This window comes from Marmota flaviventris, chromosome 4 (genome assembly GCF_047511675.1).
Source record: "Marmota flaviventris isolate mMarFla1 chromosome 4, mMarFla1.hap1, whole genome shotgun sequence".
Classification (NCBI taxonomy): Eukaryota; Metazoa; Chordata; class Mammalia; order Rodentia; family Sciuridae; genus Marmota; species Marmota flaviventris.
This window is the reverse complement of record NC_092501.1, coordinates 84,202,204-84,220,594: the sequence shown is the minus strand read 5'-3', so window position 1 is coordinate 84,220,594 and position 18,391 is coordinate 84,202,204. Positions and strand designations below refer to the sequence as shown.

The 18,391-nt window shown below is 34.5% G+C and overlaps 1 protein-coding gene across 3 annotated transcripts in view; it reads left to right on the top strand.

Moving 5' to 3' along the window:
* Positions 1–18,391, top strand: part of Nup58 (nucleoporin 58) — a 52,171-nt gene continuing 33,780 nt past the window's right edge. For 2 of the 3 annotated variants that reach the window (XM_027941537.3, XM_027941535.3), the window contains exons 1-7: positions 1–381; positions 7,226–7,368; positions 8,258–8,293; positions 10,575–10,724; positions 11,315–11,452; positions 14,853–14,963; positions 17,074–17,098. In XM_027941537.3, the coding sequence (XP_027797338.2) occupies positions 275–381; positions 7,226–7,368; positions 8,258–8,293; positions 10,575–10,724; positions 11,315–11,452; positions 14,853–14,963; positions 17,074–17,098 (710 nt within the window). In that variant the 5' untranslated portion in view covers positions 1–274. The remainder of the gene's footprint in view (positions 382–7,225; positions 7,369–8,257; positions 8,294–10,574; positions 10,725–11,314; positions 11,453–14,852; positions 14,964–17,073; positions 17,099–18,391) is intronic. The other variant, XM_027941536.3, reaches the window with a different exon arrangement.

Below are 18,391 nucleotides of genomic sequence, written 5' to 3'. Positions count from 1 at the left end.
CTTGCGCGGCACGTCGATCCCACTCCGGTCCCAGAGTTCCCTGCGCTACCGGTTCGCTTCCGGCGTGCTAGGAGCTCGCGGCGGCCGTTGGGCGTGCTTTGGTTTAGTGGCTCCATCCATTTTGGCCGTGGTTCGCGGTCGCCTCTAGGGCTTGAAGTGCCCGCCAAGTCGGAATTGGCCAAGAACAATGCTGCCCGGTCCACTTCGACTTTAAGGCTAGAGGAGGGTCTCCGACCTTTTTCTGGTTGCTGACAGCGTCCAGCCCGAGGCAGCCATGGCCACGGGCTTCTCCTTCGGGTCCGGGACGCTGGGTTCCACCACCGTGGCGGCCGGTGGGACCAGCACTGGCGGCGGTTTTTCTTTCGGGACTGGAGCATCTAGGTAATCACACTTCTTCGCTTTCGTGGTCCTATCTTTCCTCGCGACGCTCTTGGTGCCCCATCTTATCTCCCGCTGATTTCTTTCCGCTGGGCTTGGGGGAAAGCACCTGACCAGACACCAGCGACATGGACCTCCCGCTCGCTTCGGTGCCGGGGCCCTACCGGCGTCCTGGTAGGGAAAACGGGGGCGGAATATCCCTTTGCTGTGAGGTCTCGGATTTCACAGATGGTTCAGGTATTGTTACTGCCCAGCGGGGTCTGACTAGGTGAAGGGGCTTGGGGTTTCACTCCTAAAGTTTAATCTTGTGTTAATCTTAGGCATAGGTGAAAATCGAGCGAATGAATGAAATTACAGCTTCTTTAGGGCTTTAGAAAGGGACGAATAATAGAAGATGTTGAGGAGGACAATCATGGTTTCTCCTTGTTAATTAAGATTCCTTCGCAGCTTTACATACTAGCGGTGTTTTTATGATTTCGTGATTCTTTTTTTCTCGAGCCTTGCAGACCTTTGTGTCTCATGGGACCCAGTTTATTGGTAATAATTTTCTGTAGCATGTGCATATTAGTATCTCTCTGATAATAATGTAATTGTTCATTTTGTCGTTTACTAATTTACAAAACAACTTACTAGTTCAGGTGGAAACATAAAAAAAGGAAGTTCAGAAAGAATGGGAAGAGAATATAGAAAACTTTAATCTTTAGAACTCAGTATTAAGAAATGTGTACTCTGTTGACTTGACAAGCTGTGGATGTGAATGGCTTAAAGGACATGGTGGTAGATTGAAAAGGCAAAAACACCTTCAGCATTACCTGTATTTTAAAAAAGGAAGGAGAGGGCTGGGGTTGTAGCTTAGTGGTAAAGTGCTTCCCTAGTATGTGTCAGGCACTGGGATAGATTATCAGCAGTGCATATAAATAAATAAAGGTCCATCTGCAACTAAAATTTTTTTTAAAAATATATTTTCTAAGCTGTAGATGGATACAATATGTTCATTTATTTTTATGTGGTGCTGAGGATTGAACCCAGTGCCTCAGGCATGTGAGGCAGGCGCCTAACCACTGAGCCACAACCCCAGCCCTAAAAAAAAAAAAAAAAAAAAAAGGAAGGGGAGAGGAACCACATACTATACACGCAAGCCAGAAAAAATCTGGGAGCTTTTCTCCATACCTCTGCTACTCTATGCTTTTAATGTAAGTCCTGATAACTTTGCTTCTGCAGGTTTCATTTGTTTGCATTCCAGTGCACAAGCTATTATCCTTCATGGCACAGATACTTGTTAAACAAATTTTTGTGTTAGGATCTATTTTGGATGGTAAGACAAATAAGAGTTGTCTTTGGCGCTCAAATTCTAAATAAAAATTCCTGGTTCCTGTCAGGTTTTCAGCCAGCCCTCTTACTTGTGTTGATTGAGAACTGCTATCAGCTCCTGCATGGATTAGTTCAATGGAATCCCAATTGCTGTCCCCAAATCTCCTTTTACATCAGTGATTGGCTCCTCCTTTAGTTACTTCCCACTATCCCTAGAAGGAAGTAAACAAAAAAAAAAAAAAAGAGGAAAGAAAAGATATTCCTTTGGGTTTCAAGGCCCCAAATAATCTGCAATCTCTCCAGATTTCATCTTGGGCCCATTTTATCATTTCAGTGATCCAGACCCACTGTAGAAAAATAACATTTAAGTTATCACCCAGTATATTTGCACAAATAAGAAATTGAACATTTCATTGGAACTGTTCATATTTACTTATATTTCATGGGATGCATTTTGCTGTTTTCTATGCTAGTCCATTTCATTTTTTAGAATGTTGTGACCTGCAAAATTAATTTTTTAATTAATCTTTTCTAGTGGTCCTGATCTTAGTTTGAAGAATTCTGTCCTAGCAATACAGGCTTTTCTCAGTTCCTCAGAGGGATGAAGCTAAACATTCCTACTTCCAAGTAGTTCCCTCTATTTAGAGTGCCACAACTTCCTCTCTACCAAACCAATCCCTGTTTATCTTTTGGTACTGAAATGATCTTTTCCTAAGAGGCCTTTTCTGACATGTCAGTCTAAGGGAGATATCCATTTTCATAGTATTTTGTATGAGATATCCATTATCATACTATCTTAATATATTAAGTGTGTATATAAATCGTAATTGTTAATATTTATTATTTTGCTTGTAGTATGACCCCCACAGTAGATTGTAAGCTCTATGATGCTAGAGACCTTTTCATTCTGTTTTCTCAGCAGATACTGTACTTGGACCTCAACCCATATTTAGTAAATGAATGAACAGTTAGTATCTATGTCTCCCACTGTCGGGAAATTTCTTTCTTTCTTTCTTTATTTTTTTGTTGTAGATGGAAAAAATATGTTTATTTTATTTGTTTATTTTTAATGTGGTGCTGAGGATCGAACTCAGTGACTTACCAGTGTTAGGCAAATGCTCTACCACTGAGCCACAACCCTAGCCCACTGTCGCGAAATTTCTGAGGTCAGAGTCAGAGTATATGCCACTCTATCCTCAGTTCCTAGAACATACCTGGCATAGAAAAAGGTCTTTAATAAATCCTTATTGGGCTGGGGATGTGGCTCAAGCGGTAGCGCGCTCGCCTGGCATGCTTGCGGCCGGGTTCGATCCTCAGCACCACATACAAACAAAGATGTTGTGTCCGCCGATAACTAAAAAAAATAAAATATTAAAAATTCTCTCTCAGGATAGGAAAGGCAGCAGAATACAACAGACACTAGTATGGCAATATGTAAATCAATGGATGTGTAACTGATGTGATTCTGCAATCTGTATATGGGGTAAAAATGGGAGCTCATAACCCACTTGAATCAAATTGTGAAATATGATATATCAAGAACTATGTAATGTTTTGAACAGCCAACAATAAAAAATTAAAAAAAAAAAAAAGAAGTAGTACAGGTAAGAGATGATATACAAAAATGATCACATAATTAAAAAAATTAATTCCCCCCAAACATTGATATGCTTAGATATACTGTATTTTGAATATTTAAAATGTATATTTGTAACCCAAACTGGTATTTTGTAGAAAAGATAGACAAAGTAAACCACTTTAACATATATTTTCTTTGCTTAAATTTATGAAGCTACTTAATATTTACATGCACATTGAGTTCAAGTTTATGTATTTACTCTTTTTAATGCTTCAGACTCAATAAAGACTATCAGTGACCGAGAATTACATACAAACAAAACAGAAAAAAAAAAAAAATATTACTTAAAGCATTAAAGAATAAATATTCACCATAAAACCAAAAAAAAAAAAAAAAAATTCTCTCTCTCTCTCTCTCTCTCTCCCTCTCTCCCTCTCTCTTAAAAAAATAAATCCTTATTGAATTGGTAAATGAATTATTAGTAATAAATTAGAAAAATTTACTCAGATTTTAGAAAGATTAGGATAAAGTAATGAAAGACAGTCAGCGTGTCAGCCAAGATGTTGTTCAGGAGGCCTGACTTTTTTAGTATCACCTGGTGATTTGAAGTAAGTCATTTTTAGAGAGTTCCTACATAAGGAAAAGGGATATGATAGTATATTTATCTTGGAGATGTTAGTTGAAGCATGTCAGTTTAGCATCATATCTGGCACTTGCTAAATGCTTAGTAAATTAACTATTATGTTAGCTCCCAAATCTACTAGAGGCAGACTAAGAAGGTAAAATCACATGCCTGACTTGATGGAGGTTTTTTTTTTTTAAAGAGAGAACTTTTTAATATTTATTTTATAGTTTTTTTTTCCGGTGGACACAACATCTTTATTTTACTTTTATGTGGTGCTGAGGATCGAACCCAGTGCCCCGCCCACATATGCCAAGCAAGCGCGCTACCGCTTGAGCCACATCCCCAGCCCAATGGAGTTTTATTTTATCACAGCACATTCTATCAAGTCCTTGGCAGATAGCCCTGGATTGAGTCAATAATTTGTTGGATCTAGGGTAGATTTTGGTTTTTTTTTTTAAAGAAAATTTTTCTGCCACATGGAATTTTTTCTTTTAAGAAATTTTTCTTTTACTTCTTTTCTTTTAAGATTTTACTTTGATATGTTTCTATGGCAATATTTTTAATTTTAGTTATGTAACACTTGGTAGTACCTTCAGTTATCAAGAAATTTTACATATTTTGATTAATTTTTTGAAAACATTTTCACCATGCATCTATTACCACCACCACCCCACCCTCTGTGGTAATTAGGGATTGAACCCAAGGGCACTTTACTACTACATCCCCAATCCACCTTCTTTAAAATTCTATCTATTTATTTATTTATTTTTCAGGCAGGTCTAAGGTGGTGAGTGTCTAAGTTGCTGAGGCTAGTCTTGAACATGTGATCCTCCTGCCTTAGCTTCTTGAGTTATTGGGATTACAGGAGTATTCCGCAATGCCCAACTCCTTTTTATTTTTTATTTAAAACAAGAGTCTCACAAAGTTGCCCAGACTGTTTTTGACTTAAGATCCTCCTGCTTCTTTTTAAAAAAACTTCTGTGAATTTTCTAGCCCATGTTATATACACATAGTAGATCCAAAATAACAATATCATTAGACTACCATCAGTGAAACCATGTGTTCATGCATTCTTTTTAGTTGTACTTCCTATGCTTTCTGAATGTATAGTCATTGAATACTGTAATATCTTCTTTTTAACTTACACCTAGCTTTTTTGTTTGCATTTTTTAGTTTTTATTGTAGTCAATACTATTTCTTAAAATACTTTTCTTTTTTAATTTTTTTTTTAGTTACCAAAGGCTTTATTTATTTATATGTGGTGCTGAGAATCGAACCCAGTGCCTCACACATGCTAGGCAAGTGCTCTACCACTGAACCACAACCCCAGCCCTCTTAAAATACTTTTAAAATTCATTCAATAAGCGTTCAGAGATCTTTACAATTGTCACTGAATCATTGCAGCCTAATTTGGCCTCCTTCCTGCTCTTCAGACATCCAGGGGTGCATGTATGTATGGTAAACTAATACATAACAGGGTACTCTTTCTTTTTTCTTTTTTTTTTTTTTTTAATTGTAGATGGACACAATACCTTTATTTATTTATTTATTTTTAATGTGGTGCTGTGGATCGAACCCAGTGCCTCACACATGCTAGGCAAGCATTCTACCACTGAGCCACAACCCCAGCCCCCACTCCTCCTTTTTTCTACTGAGCATTGATGTCCTATCTCAAGGCCTAGCTCTTTAACAGGTTCCTCTGTCTCCATGCCCTATATACTGATAAGTCTTTTATCTCAAACTACTGCAATAATTTTTTTTGCCATAATTTGGCACTTGATTATAATCTGCTTTATTGAAGGTATATATTTCTACTGCTTGAATCATAACACTACCCTTTCACTAGGCCCCCTAATGTGTGCAGAAAACCAAATTAATTTTTGGGTAATTATGGAATTGGTGATGCCTGCACCTAAGTAACTTGGAGAACTGTTTTGACTTGGATTACAGTTATTTGTGTTATTTTATCCCCCTGAGGAACAACATGTTCTTTGAGTAGGAATTATCTTAGTTATCTTTGTATCCTTTGCAATTTCAGGCACACTATCTTGCACATAATGTTGTTTAGTTCAATTTATAAGCATTCCTAATGATAACAGTAACAACATTTATTGAAGTGAATTTGCCATGCACAATTTCTTAACCAGAATAAATAAACGTACTTAGTGGCTACTATTATGCCTGTTTTGCAGATGAAGAAGAAATAAAAGTTCAATGAAGTTAAGTGTTGTCACACAAATACCAGCACATGGGGAAGCTGGTATTGGAACCCAACCTCTACTGCCTCTCCTTACATTGAAACATCCTAAGGATATTAAGATTTTTTAGAAAGATAATGGGTTCTGTCATGGTGATTAGTCTTTATGGAGGAGCAGAGAGGGAAGTAGTAATAAAGATAAGTGGGATTTCCCATTATGCTATGCATGTTATAATCTATTAACTTTCCCACTTTGTTTTTGGTTCTGGGGATTGAAACCAGGGCCTTTTTCATGTTAAGCAAATACTTTACCACCCCTGCTCCTCCTACATAATTCTTGAAGTATCAAATTGTGAAACTTTCTTGCTTATTTTCATAATATGCTCTCCTACCTATAGATAGCAAATTTGCACCTCTGAGGCTTGATAATAGCAGTTGAAAAGTTGTAAATTTTGTTATACCATTTGTTTTTATCCTTTCTTTAAGCATTCAAGAAACTCACTAAAGAGAGCTTTTGCTGCTGAGCACATAATCTTGATAAATGTCAATTTAGCTTTGCATTTAATTTTTGGCAGGACATGCTCACTCCAGCACGCCTCCAGCCCCTAGTGTCTCAGTTTTGGTGACAAGATTCATTCCCCCCACCCCCATGAATATGTACTATAGCAATAGAGAGATGGCTAAGGTACCTTAGAATAACTTGTGTATTTTTCTTTGTGCTTTCTAATTTTTTTGATTCAATTTGGAAATGTGAACTCTATTTGAGTAGTTCCAAAGGAAAATAATACACATTTATAAGATTTATTATGGCCATTTTCAAATAAAAACTATTAAGTAGAATGTGTTCCTTGCTTATGATTATCTTGAGGTCTGAAATCCTGATTGCTCTACTGTGCTTTTCTTAAAAGCTTGGTATTATATTTTTGTAAGACTAATTTTACATTTGGAGAACAGAAGGATATTTGAACTTGGTTAAAGTTGAATTTATTAGTTTTCTTTTGAACATTAGGTGTATATTAGATGTATAATAAAAAAGAAAATAACCCAGAAGAATTAATTTTTATTTTTCTTAAGTAAACATTGACTGTAACAGATTTTTTTTTTTTTTAATTGTGTGTATGTTTTAATAAACAAGCAACCCTTCTGTGGGGCTCAATTTTGGAACTCTTGGAAGCACTGCAACTCCAGCAACTACGTCTACTTCTTCTGGTGGTTTTGGAACTGTACTCTTTGGATCTAAGCCTGCCACTGGGTTCACTCTAGGAGGAACAAACACAGGTAAGGAGGATTTTCATATTTTCAGGGAGTAAGCTTGGGATATTCCTTTTCCAATGGGATATTTATTTTTCAATTTTCATCTTCTGTCTCCGTTTAGAGGTTGTTATTGGTAGTGGAACTTAAAATAAGGCTAAATACCAAGATGAATATGGAATACAGGGATTTGGAAATAGGGTGATAGGCTGAGTTATTGGCTATGATTATAAGGAAGGCCTTCTCAAAAAATATAAGATTTCTTTAAATATAATGAACTAAGGTGATTTAAAATTTTATGTTAGATTATATAATACATATTTTTCCTTAATAAAGAGTATTGTTTAAGCCAAGTTTACCAGTTTGGAACATTAATTAACTTAGCATGTATGGGACGGCCAGCGTTGAAGAATGTTTTACTGGAGCTGACCATTTAAAAAGTTTTTGCATCCTTACTTACTTTCTCTGTCCTCAAAGCCTTTTGGTTTTCGCCACCTTTGTGTTGACCTTCAGACTTGGAGTGCAGCACATTTTACAGCCATACCCAGAAAATGAAAGGACAACTGGGGTACCAACCAGTGAGTTTCCTAAGATAGTTTTGTGTGCCTGCATTTTGTCTGGAGTAGTTTTTTTTTTCCCCTCTGTTTTATTTTGTTATAAGCAATAGTTTGCATTTTATAAACTTTATTTCCTTATTAATCAAATTATATAGCCTGTAATATGAAAACCAGTGCCATAGGAAAAATTCTTGTGTTAGTGGTTATGGTGGCAGATATCATGATCTATTAGTCTTAATAGACTAATGTATTTATTAGTCTATTATCTATTTGCCTCCATGGAGGCGACACCTGAGGGTTTTTTTCCCTTATGAATGCCATCTTCCTTGTTTAAATTTTATTTCTCTTTTTGTTCTCAGGAATAGCAACAACTATAACTACAGGACTAACTCTGGGTAAGAATTTTTGAGGAAAGATCTCAGATCTGTGGTTTCCTAAAAATTTAAATGAATTAAGTGATCTTTCTACTCTTTTATCTCACAGTACTGGGATATAGAAGAAAGTATGCAAAGAAAACCTTGAGTATAGATCCTAAGTACTCCTTTCAATATTTGAGTACTTAAAAAGTGATTTATACATGATTTTAAAAATTCAGGTAAATATTTTAAATACAGAATTGGTTTTTAACACAGAGTTTATTTTATATTACTTTTTCAGCATTTTGACTAAATATTAGGAAAAGAGCCAAGCTGCACACCAGAAGTCTTAATCTCTGGAGGCCTTAGACAGTCTTATAAAGTATGTAGTGACAAAGCTCTTAGCTGTCTATAAAATATTGTAGGGCTGGGGTGTAGCATAGTGGAAGATTGCTTCCCTAGCATGTATGGAGTCCTGGGTTTGGTCCCCAGTACTGAAAAAGAAAATAATAATGATACTGGACTAAAAAGTTCTTTGATTCCCTTGTCACTCAGAAACATAATAGTTTCTGTAGTGGTATGCTTACGAGAATGTAAATAACTAGGTTTCATCCTGCTTTGACTCTTAACCATTATTCACAATGGGTGACAGTAAAGTGAAAGGAAAAAATGAAAGGATGTTGAAAAGCTCTTAAATTGGTTAAGGATTGACTATTCACTTGAATGCTGTTAGCTTGTCATCAATGGAAAACACATCTGTTTGTCACCAGAGCTTTGGACAGGATTGGCTGAGGGCAAGTAATTGATTCCTCTTACTATCTGAGGTTATAAAACCCATCCATACATAATTTTGGAGTACTGTGCTCTCGCAGGAACTTGTAATCAGGGCAATCCAGAAGCATAGTTTCTGACTTCTTTTTTCTCAGTGGTTTCAGGAGAAGCCCAAATGTGGGTCATTTATGCATTTCTTGTTTGAATAGTTACTGTTTTCTGTGTGATTATGAGTATGCATGATGCCTTGAAAGTCAATATTAGCTTGTATTTGCAATGGTGTTGGTGAGAATGGTATTGATGGTGAAGTCAGGAAATTTGGGGTGTACATGCAAGACATTGATCTAATATGAGATGACAGGGGTAAGCAGGTATATAATATGGTCTTGTGTAATTTGATAAATATCTCATAGACATAGGACGATACAATGAAAGGAAAAGCAAGAAGAGAATAGGGTTATTTTGGGACAGAAAATATTCCAGACAGAAGTAGAATGCAGTGTTTGCTCAATCATAAAACTTATTCCATTGGAATAAGAAAAACATTTTGTTCATGGGGCTTAGGATTCAAAAGTGGAAATGGTAGGAAGAATTGAGATTTGAGAGCAGGTTGGAACCAGATTAGAAGGTCACTTATGTGCCTGATTTTTAGACTATTGTAGAACAATCTAGAGTTAATTGGAACCATAAGTTGGTAGGGTCACCAGGATGTTGTTTTTAAGGTAACTGGGATAATTCCAAAAATAGAGTTCAGAAGAGATTGGCAGAGAAATTAAGTCTGTTGTTGTAGTTCTTGAGAGGTGGTTTAATTTAAGATTTTTGAGAATGCCTGTAATCCAGGGATATTTCTGAAATAGAATTAGCAGGATTTATAGCCAGTGGAATTCAGAGGAAGGAAGGACTGTGAAAAAAAATCGTGGCTTTTTTGGCTTTAATAATTGAATTGACCTTGGTGGGCCTGGGGCTTTAGCAAAATTAGATTTATTTGGAGTTTTTTTGGAAAGGTAGAGCCAGCTAACGGGCATTCAGGTAGATGCACATTTTAGTCTCATGTACCCATAGTGGGTGACATTAAGGGAACCCTAGGGAATATCAAGACATCAACAGACGAAGGAAATCTACAAAAGAATATGGGAAAGGAATAGCACAGAAACTAGTAGTAAGATATCTGAGAGCTGACAGGACCCAGAAAGAAGAGTATTTTAAGGATTAGAGAATGTTTGCATAGTCTTGGAGGAGAGGGACTGTTTTTCTTTTGAGAGTAAAGGGGAAAAAGGATAAATACTGTTTTATATAAATCTAGGTATTGAATTTATTGATTACAATATTATATTGATTGGGGTGTTTTCACCTTTCTTAATCTAAAGGACCTTTTTCTTTTCTGAATTCACCATGATTTGGTTCTAACCTCTGTTTTAATTTTCATGCATACACATGTATTCTTATTCTGTTGACACAAAATAGGATCACAAACTTATAGGGATCCTGATTGAAACCAATATGATATGTATACACTTAAGGTAAAATTGGATTTTATCTATTAAAACAGGAACACCAGCCACTACATCTGCATCTACAACTGGCTTCAGTTTAGGATTCAATAAACCTGCAGCATCTGCCACACCATTTGCTCTTCCTATTACTTCTACCTCAGCAAGCGGTCTCACTCTTTCATCTGCTCTGACATCAACTCCAGCAGGTGAGTAGAGAACATAGATACCCACTTTTCCTTCTTTATTTATTTGGTACCTGGGATTGAACCCAGGGACACTTAATCACTGAGCCACATCCCAGTCCTTTTTTTTGTTTGTAAAGACAAGTCAGTGTTGGCCATTACTACAACAGGGAACGTCTTGGAATGTCTTCTTTATTTACAGAGTAGAGCAAAGGACAGGATTAGAAAGGTAAAATGTAAAGCTTTTAATATCTGCTTTGTTTTCAAGGAGCCATTTTATGACAAGGAAGGATAAAAATGTTATATAAACCTTACTTAGCTTAGAATTTGTTTAATTGTAAAAGTGGAATTGGAAGCCTGGGTTGGAAACACTTGTATGGAATCAGTTACCTGGTACTGTTCTAATATTACCTGAAGCCCTTATTTCTCTCAGTTTATGCTTTATAGCTACTATTCTTTTCTAAAGTGTATATAATTTTTATCTTTAGCGAGTAGATTTTGCAAAGAGCCAATTTTATCATGAAAATCAACTTAAAATTTTTTTACTTGTATTTTTCTATGGTGTACATAAGTAATGTTGCCATTTGAAGGCTTAGTATCTCATTTTTCATTAGCATCCACTGGATTTACTCTAAATAATCTGGGAGGAACAACAGCCACAACTACAGCTGCATCAACAGGCCTTTCTTTAGGGGGAGCCTTAGCTGGTTTGGGAGGTTCACTTTTCCAGAGTACAAACACAGCAGCATCAGGTAATTGATGATATTTACTCTACAGAATAGTAAGTATTTGTATTTAAATTATTTAATCTTTATTTTTGCCTTTTAACCAGTTTGCTTTTCCTCTTTAATCTGTATGTTTTCCTTTAATGTAAAATTGGTTTTCGTACATAATTGGACCTTTTAGTCATATTTAGAGATACATTTTTCTCTTTCTCAATATTGACAAATTAGATAAAGAAGCAAGCCTATTTAAGGAGTCAGAAAGCCAGGTGCATTTGCACATGCTTGTAATCCCAGTGGTTTTGGAGGCTGAGATAGGAGGATCGCAAGTTCAAAGCCAGCCTCAGCAACAGAGGGGCGCTAAGCAACTCAGGGAGACCCTATCTCTAAATACAACACAAAAGAAGGCTGGGGATTTGGCTCAGTGACCGAGTAACCCTGAGTTCAATCCCCATCCTTCTTTCCTCCACAAAAAAGGAGTCAGAAAACTTAAAATAAGTGGCATTTAAGTAGTTTGGGGTTAATTGGAGGTCTAGTTCAGTGGTAGAATTGCTTATCTAGCATGCACAAAGGCTTGGGTGGATTCCCAAGCTAGAAAAAAAAATTTGTTTTGAGTCATTTATAGCTTACTTCACTGTAAGGCAACTTGTAAAGTCTTAGTTCTAGGAATGACTTTCCATTATGGAATTTCAGGAAAGGGTATTAGAAAACCATGTGCCTCTTCTTTCTGTTATTTTTTTTTTTTTTTCATTTTACTTTTATATCAGTCTTTATGAGAGATGTTTAAATATTTATCCTGTAAAAATTGCATGTTACAGTCATCTCATGATTTGGATATTACAAGATATTGTGAATATCTACAAAATTAGACAATAACAAAAGATTAGTATTTGAGATATCAATACAAACTAGAACACTATAATTTTCTTTAGATTATTTTGACCATCCTTACCCTCCCATTCCACTGACCTGAAAATCCTCTTTATCAAATTGTTATCTGAAGAAAGGACAAAAAAGAAATAGTGTCTTTAATAGAAAAAGTCAAGTCATTTTCCTTTCTTTTCTCCTGTTCAACCAAGTGAAGTATTAGGCACATATTAGGGGCCCTGCAAAACTTCTGAAAGTGAAATAGTCATTATAAATCAAGTGTAACTGGAAATTCTGAGTTTGATAGATTAGCATTTCCTAATTTGTGCATTTTTAAACAGAAATTCTTTTTATTTTATTTTATTTTTCTTGTAGTTGAGGTCTCATTATGTTGCCCAGGTCTTGAACTTACAAACTCAAGTGATCTTCCTACCTTTGCCTCCCAAATAGCTGGGACTACAGGAGTGCTCTGCTACGCCTAGCTAAATAGAAATTCCTGATGTTACACTGCTATGTGAAATAATTATACAATTTCTTCAAATAATAGAAAAGCTTTTCTCACTCCCACAATGCCCTCATTGACTTTTCAAAATATTCATTTCTTTATACAGTCATTAGCTATAACCAATATTTAAAAGATCTATAGAGGGGCTGGGGCTGTAGCTCAGTGGTAGAGCGCCCGCCTCGCACGTGTGAGGCACTGGGTTTGATCCTCAGCACCACATAAAAATAAATAAAGATATTGTGTCCAACTACAACTAAAAAAAAAAAAACAAACTATAGAATCCTTAATATGAGGCAAATTTCATAATAAGCAAGAAAATAGAAATTAACCTGATATATAAAATACTAATTCAGTATTTTCTGCCACATGAATTGATATTTTAGTATTTTGCCAATGACTATGTTGAAATTATTTAATATCTGTGTAATAAGAGAGGGGTGGGGAGGTAGTACTCCATGACGGAGTGCTTCCTAGCATGCGTGAAACCTGGGGTTTGACTCCCAATAACCGCAAGTAGTAGTATGAGTAATAGTAGCAGAAGTAGTAGTAATAAGAGAGAGAGAGGGTTGTTTTATGTTTCTTACCCAGTTTTTAGATGTGCTTTGATTCTTCTCAAACTCTTAATATTTAATGCTTATACTTAATCTAAATGTGTTGTTGAATTTTTAAAAAATTATCATAGGTTAAGTATCCATTTTTTGAAATGTTTAGGCCAGAAGTGTTTCAGATTTTGGAATTTTTTGGATTTTAAAATATTTACATAGACTTCACCAGTCAAACATCAACACAATGCTCAAAAAGTTTTAGATTTTTAGAGCATTTCAGATTTTGAATTTTTGGATTAGGGATGCTTGTCTGGTATATAGTAATTCTTTGTTTAGCTGTTTTCTGACACATAGCCAGAATTTAAATCAAAATTTTAGTTATATTTATTAAATATTTTCTCTTTTTAAAAAATAGATGGTATTATCTTAGGAATGCATGGATTTTAGAAATATATGTTTATCAACACAGGACTTTTTTTAATAGTTATTTTTTAGAAGTAGCTGGACACAATGCCTTTATTATTTATTTATTTATTTTTTATGTGGTGCTGAGGATCGAACCCAGGACCTCGCATGTGCTAGACGAGCGCTCTACCGCTGAGCCACGATCCCAGTCCCTCAACATAGGACCTTTGAAATTTTGCTACTTGGCTCAAATATAAATTAATGACTTAGAATTAACTGTCGTCATTTTGATTCCTTTTGCCAGGTTTTCTAGTAGCTATATCAGTTAGCTTAGGAGCTATACTATTGGTGGAATTTAACCAGATGGAGAGTGATAGGAAACAGTAAAAAAAGAGGGGGAAGCCTGTAGTGGACTAGAATCAAGAAAGTCTTCTCTTTTGTAGAACTAATTGAAGGCTAGTATAGCCAGGTAAATTAAAGCATTTCTTTTTAAATAGGTAAATTAAAGCATTTCTTTTTAAAATAACTTTTCTGAAAAGAACTTGGAAGTATGCAGTTATACTTAATATATATTATGCTCAAAGTTTATAAATTAACACTGGATTATTTTTAAAGTGTGTAGTTCCAAAATATGTTTGGAAGATAGGACTGACTTCTCTGAAAATAATACAACTTAAACTGTTTTTGTAGAAAAGGTTCAAAAGTAACAAACATTGAATGCCCACATATATTGAATTAACACATATTCTGATCTTTTTAATAATGAAACATCACATTATCCAAACTACATATACCATCTTTGCCCAAAGCATGCTCCAGACTTGTTCCTTGATATTTTCCTAAATCAATTATTTTTTTAAATACTTATTTATTTATGTATCTTTAGTTTTTTTAGGTGGATACATTAGTTTGTTTTTATGTGGTGCCGAGGTTTGAACCCAGTTCCTCGTGCATGCTAGGCGCGCACTCTACCACTGAGCCACCACTCCAGCCCTCCTAAATCAATTATGAAAAAAATCTTAAAAGCATTTGAGTACTTTGGTTAGTAAGAGGAAATTCTGGTAAAGTCTTTCAGTAAAATTGTATGTAATATTTGGTTTATTTGTAGGACTTGGACAAAATGCTTTAGGCCTGACTTTGGGAACTACAGCAGCTACTTCAGCTGCAGGCAATGAAGGCCTTGGTGGTATAGATTTTAGTAGCTCATCAGATAAAAAGAGTAAGTAATGTTACTGTAATTTTGTCTTCTAACACTACTGTTAAGCAACTTCCACGTTATTCAAAATTCCTATGTCTGAAAAATCTCTACTTATGTATTCAGTAGTATAGTTTTTACTTTTAAGTTTGTTTTACATTAGCATTAGCATTGTGCAAATTTTGTGTATTGATTAAGGTTTAATTTTTGTAGATCACTTAAATGTATATGTGTATCTCTTATTTATCCAACTTAATATTTTTGTTAATTTTTTTTATATTGGCGTCATCATAGTATATATTTTGTAATATGTTGTTACTCATATCAAAAGCATTTGGCAGTGTAATTCAGCTAGGTGCTTTAGAGAGGAGTATGAGAAATATAAGGACTTAATTTCCCCTTTCTACCTCTATCCACACCATCCTGTACTCATAGTGTGCTTAAGCTTGAGTTGAGCAAAGAGAATACATAAAAATAAATGCATATGATCACATGTACCACATCTCAGTTCCCTTTAATCTGTTATATTGGTCAAAGGATTTTTTTGTTGTTGTTGTGCTAATCTACAGAATTTTTTCTTTTTCTAGTAGCTATATCAGTTAGCTTAGGAGCTCTACTATTGGTGGGATTTAACCAGATGGAGAGTGATAGGAAACAGTAATTGGTAAAGAGGGGGAGGCCTGGTGTGGACTAGAATCAAGAAAGTCTTCTCTTTTGAAGAACTAATTGAAGGCTAGTATAGCCAGAGAGCAGAAAGGTCAGATACCAGCTGTCTTGAAGAACTTTCTGTGCAACATTGAATTTTGTCACTATACTGATGACCACTAGACTCTACTAAAGGATATTGATGAGATTTGTATTTTAAGAGTAAGAGCATTCTGGCAGCCAAGTAGAAAATAATTGTAGGAAGGAGAGAGAAGCAGCATGGAGAAGTGTTGGGAAGTTATATAGTAGTCTGGGTATATTACTGAGGCAAAGCAAGGTAGACCAGTAAGGTGTCCTTGGCAGTCTAGAAATAGGCCCAAGTTCTAGTTTTTTGTATGTACATAAATAAAATGAAATACCAATGAAATAGCATATTAGTAGAAAATAATTGATGAATTATTTGGCAAAACAAAATTAAAGCCCTATTTTTATTACCATTATTAAGGCATTTATAGAAGAAATGTGCCAGTTTCAGAAATGTTAAAATGAAAAAATTTTTATAATTAATGAAATATTCCAAATATTTATGGAAAAATAAACTAGTCAGATGAAAGATGAAAAAAGTGAAATCTTGCATATAAAGATGAAAGGCAAATAATACATTAAAAATAAAATACTTGATTTTTAGATGCTTACTTTCTCACATTTTAATATCTGAAATTCAGATTGTTTATAGATTCAATTTTAGGAACATATAAATATTTGTGAGATAAATAATTAATATACTAAGTGTTGAAATAGCTCTTAGAAATTAATAAGAGAAATATCATAAGAGAAATGTGCAAAAAAATGAAGAATGTAGAAATTACACAGGTATGCAATTCACAAAAAATAAACCTGTCAGATGAAGATTTGAAAAATATATTATGTTTCACTAGTCTAAGAAATACAAGCTAAGATAAAAATAAATGGCACCATTTAGCTACATGATTAGCAAAGATTTAAAAAACTGATGTTCATTGTTTTTTGAGAGTGTGATCCAAAAAGTGCTCTCAATGTACTTGTTTTAAGGGATTGACAGATTGTTTTAAAGAATTGGAGAAATTCAGGATGCTAATCTGACTTAGTGTTCAATCCTGATAGGGCCTTAAAAAGTGTCAGATAAAGTTACCCAGAGTTAACTTGGTAGAGAATATAAACTATTCATACTGGATATTTTTTATGGAACAATTGAGAAAATTTTTAGTTGAGAAAAGAAAACTATGTCCTTGAAAGAAGCAGGTGCAGATCAGCTGTGGAACACGTTGGCTTTGTACACATCTCCTTGATAACACTGCGTTCATAACAAGTCATTTCATTGAGCAATGTTTAAGAGGCAAGCTAAGAAATGTTTCCATTTATATTTATACCTTAATTTGTGTTCATTTAAAACGTTTGGAATATGTTGTTACATTACCTATTTTTACATGAAGCTTCTTGAATTTTCTAGGTGACAAAACAGGAACAAGACCAGAGTAAGTTTATAATTTAAAATATTTTAATCAAGAGTTTTATTTATTAAATTTGTAGGCAGATGGTATAGTTGGAAATACATAGAACCAGGTACACATTTAGAAGGAAGAGACACTTTTAACAAGCATTCGTCAAAAATAAGATAATAAATGTATGTTCTAGAAAGATTGTGATAGGTCACATCACATCTTCAATTTTTAGTTATTAAAAAACTTTAAAACATTTCTTTTTAGAAAGGTGATTGACATTTTCCCCAGATAATGTAAATAAGCATATAAGTTTGTCAGTTTTTGTTGTTTTTGTTTCTGGTGCTGGGTTTTGAACCAAAGGCCTTGGTGCATGCTAATTAAGCACAAGCTTAATAGTATGTAATCTGCAGCCCTTAAAACATCTTGAACCATGGATTATATGGTGCAGCCCTTAAAACATCTTGCTTACATATGTAAATTATTATGCCAGGACTATTTTTTATTTATTGGTATCTTCATTAAAGAAAATAGTTTTCATATACATCATATATATATATATATACACACACACATACATACATACATTTGAAATATATATTTGAACTTGGTCATTATTTTTATTGCAAATTATGTTTTCTCACACAATTTGTATTAAATAAGCTATTTATAAATAAATGATCAAATTTGCTGTTCTACAAACTTCTTGTGTATATTTTAGCCTAATACAGATTGAGTATCCCTTATACAAAATGTTTAGGACAAGAAGTGTTTCAGATTTTGGACTTTTTCAGATGTGGGGATATTTGTATGGAATATACACATTGAGTGTCCCTAATCTCAAAATACAAAATGCTCTAGAATCTGAAACTTTAAAAAATTGAAATGAAGGAACAGACTGAGATCTGTCTAAGGTTATAAAATCTAACTCATGATTTCATTATAGCATGCCAAATTTTAGTTGTTCTGCCTTCATTAATTATTTGTATTTCCCTTAAACTGTCCCTTGCTTTTATTTTCCCATTTCAATGCATGTTGAAGAACAAACTGAAGTTATAATAAAGTATTTAGAGCATCTCATGAGAAGTTATATAGACTTTGTGTTATTATTGCTTTAATTATTCAAACTGAATAAAATGTCAGTCATAGAATCTTTTAGCCAGAGGGAATTTAGTTCAGCATCTCATCCAGTCATTAGTATTTTCTTTTTTCCTTAGAATTTAGTTAAAAGCTTTTAAGTATATTTATAGTAGCTGCCACTCTTCTTAATTAAGAAATGTCAATTTCAAATAAATTGCTGGAACTAGGTCAGGAAATTTTTTTTTTTAT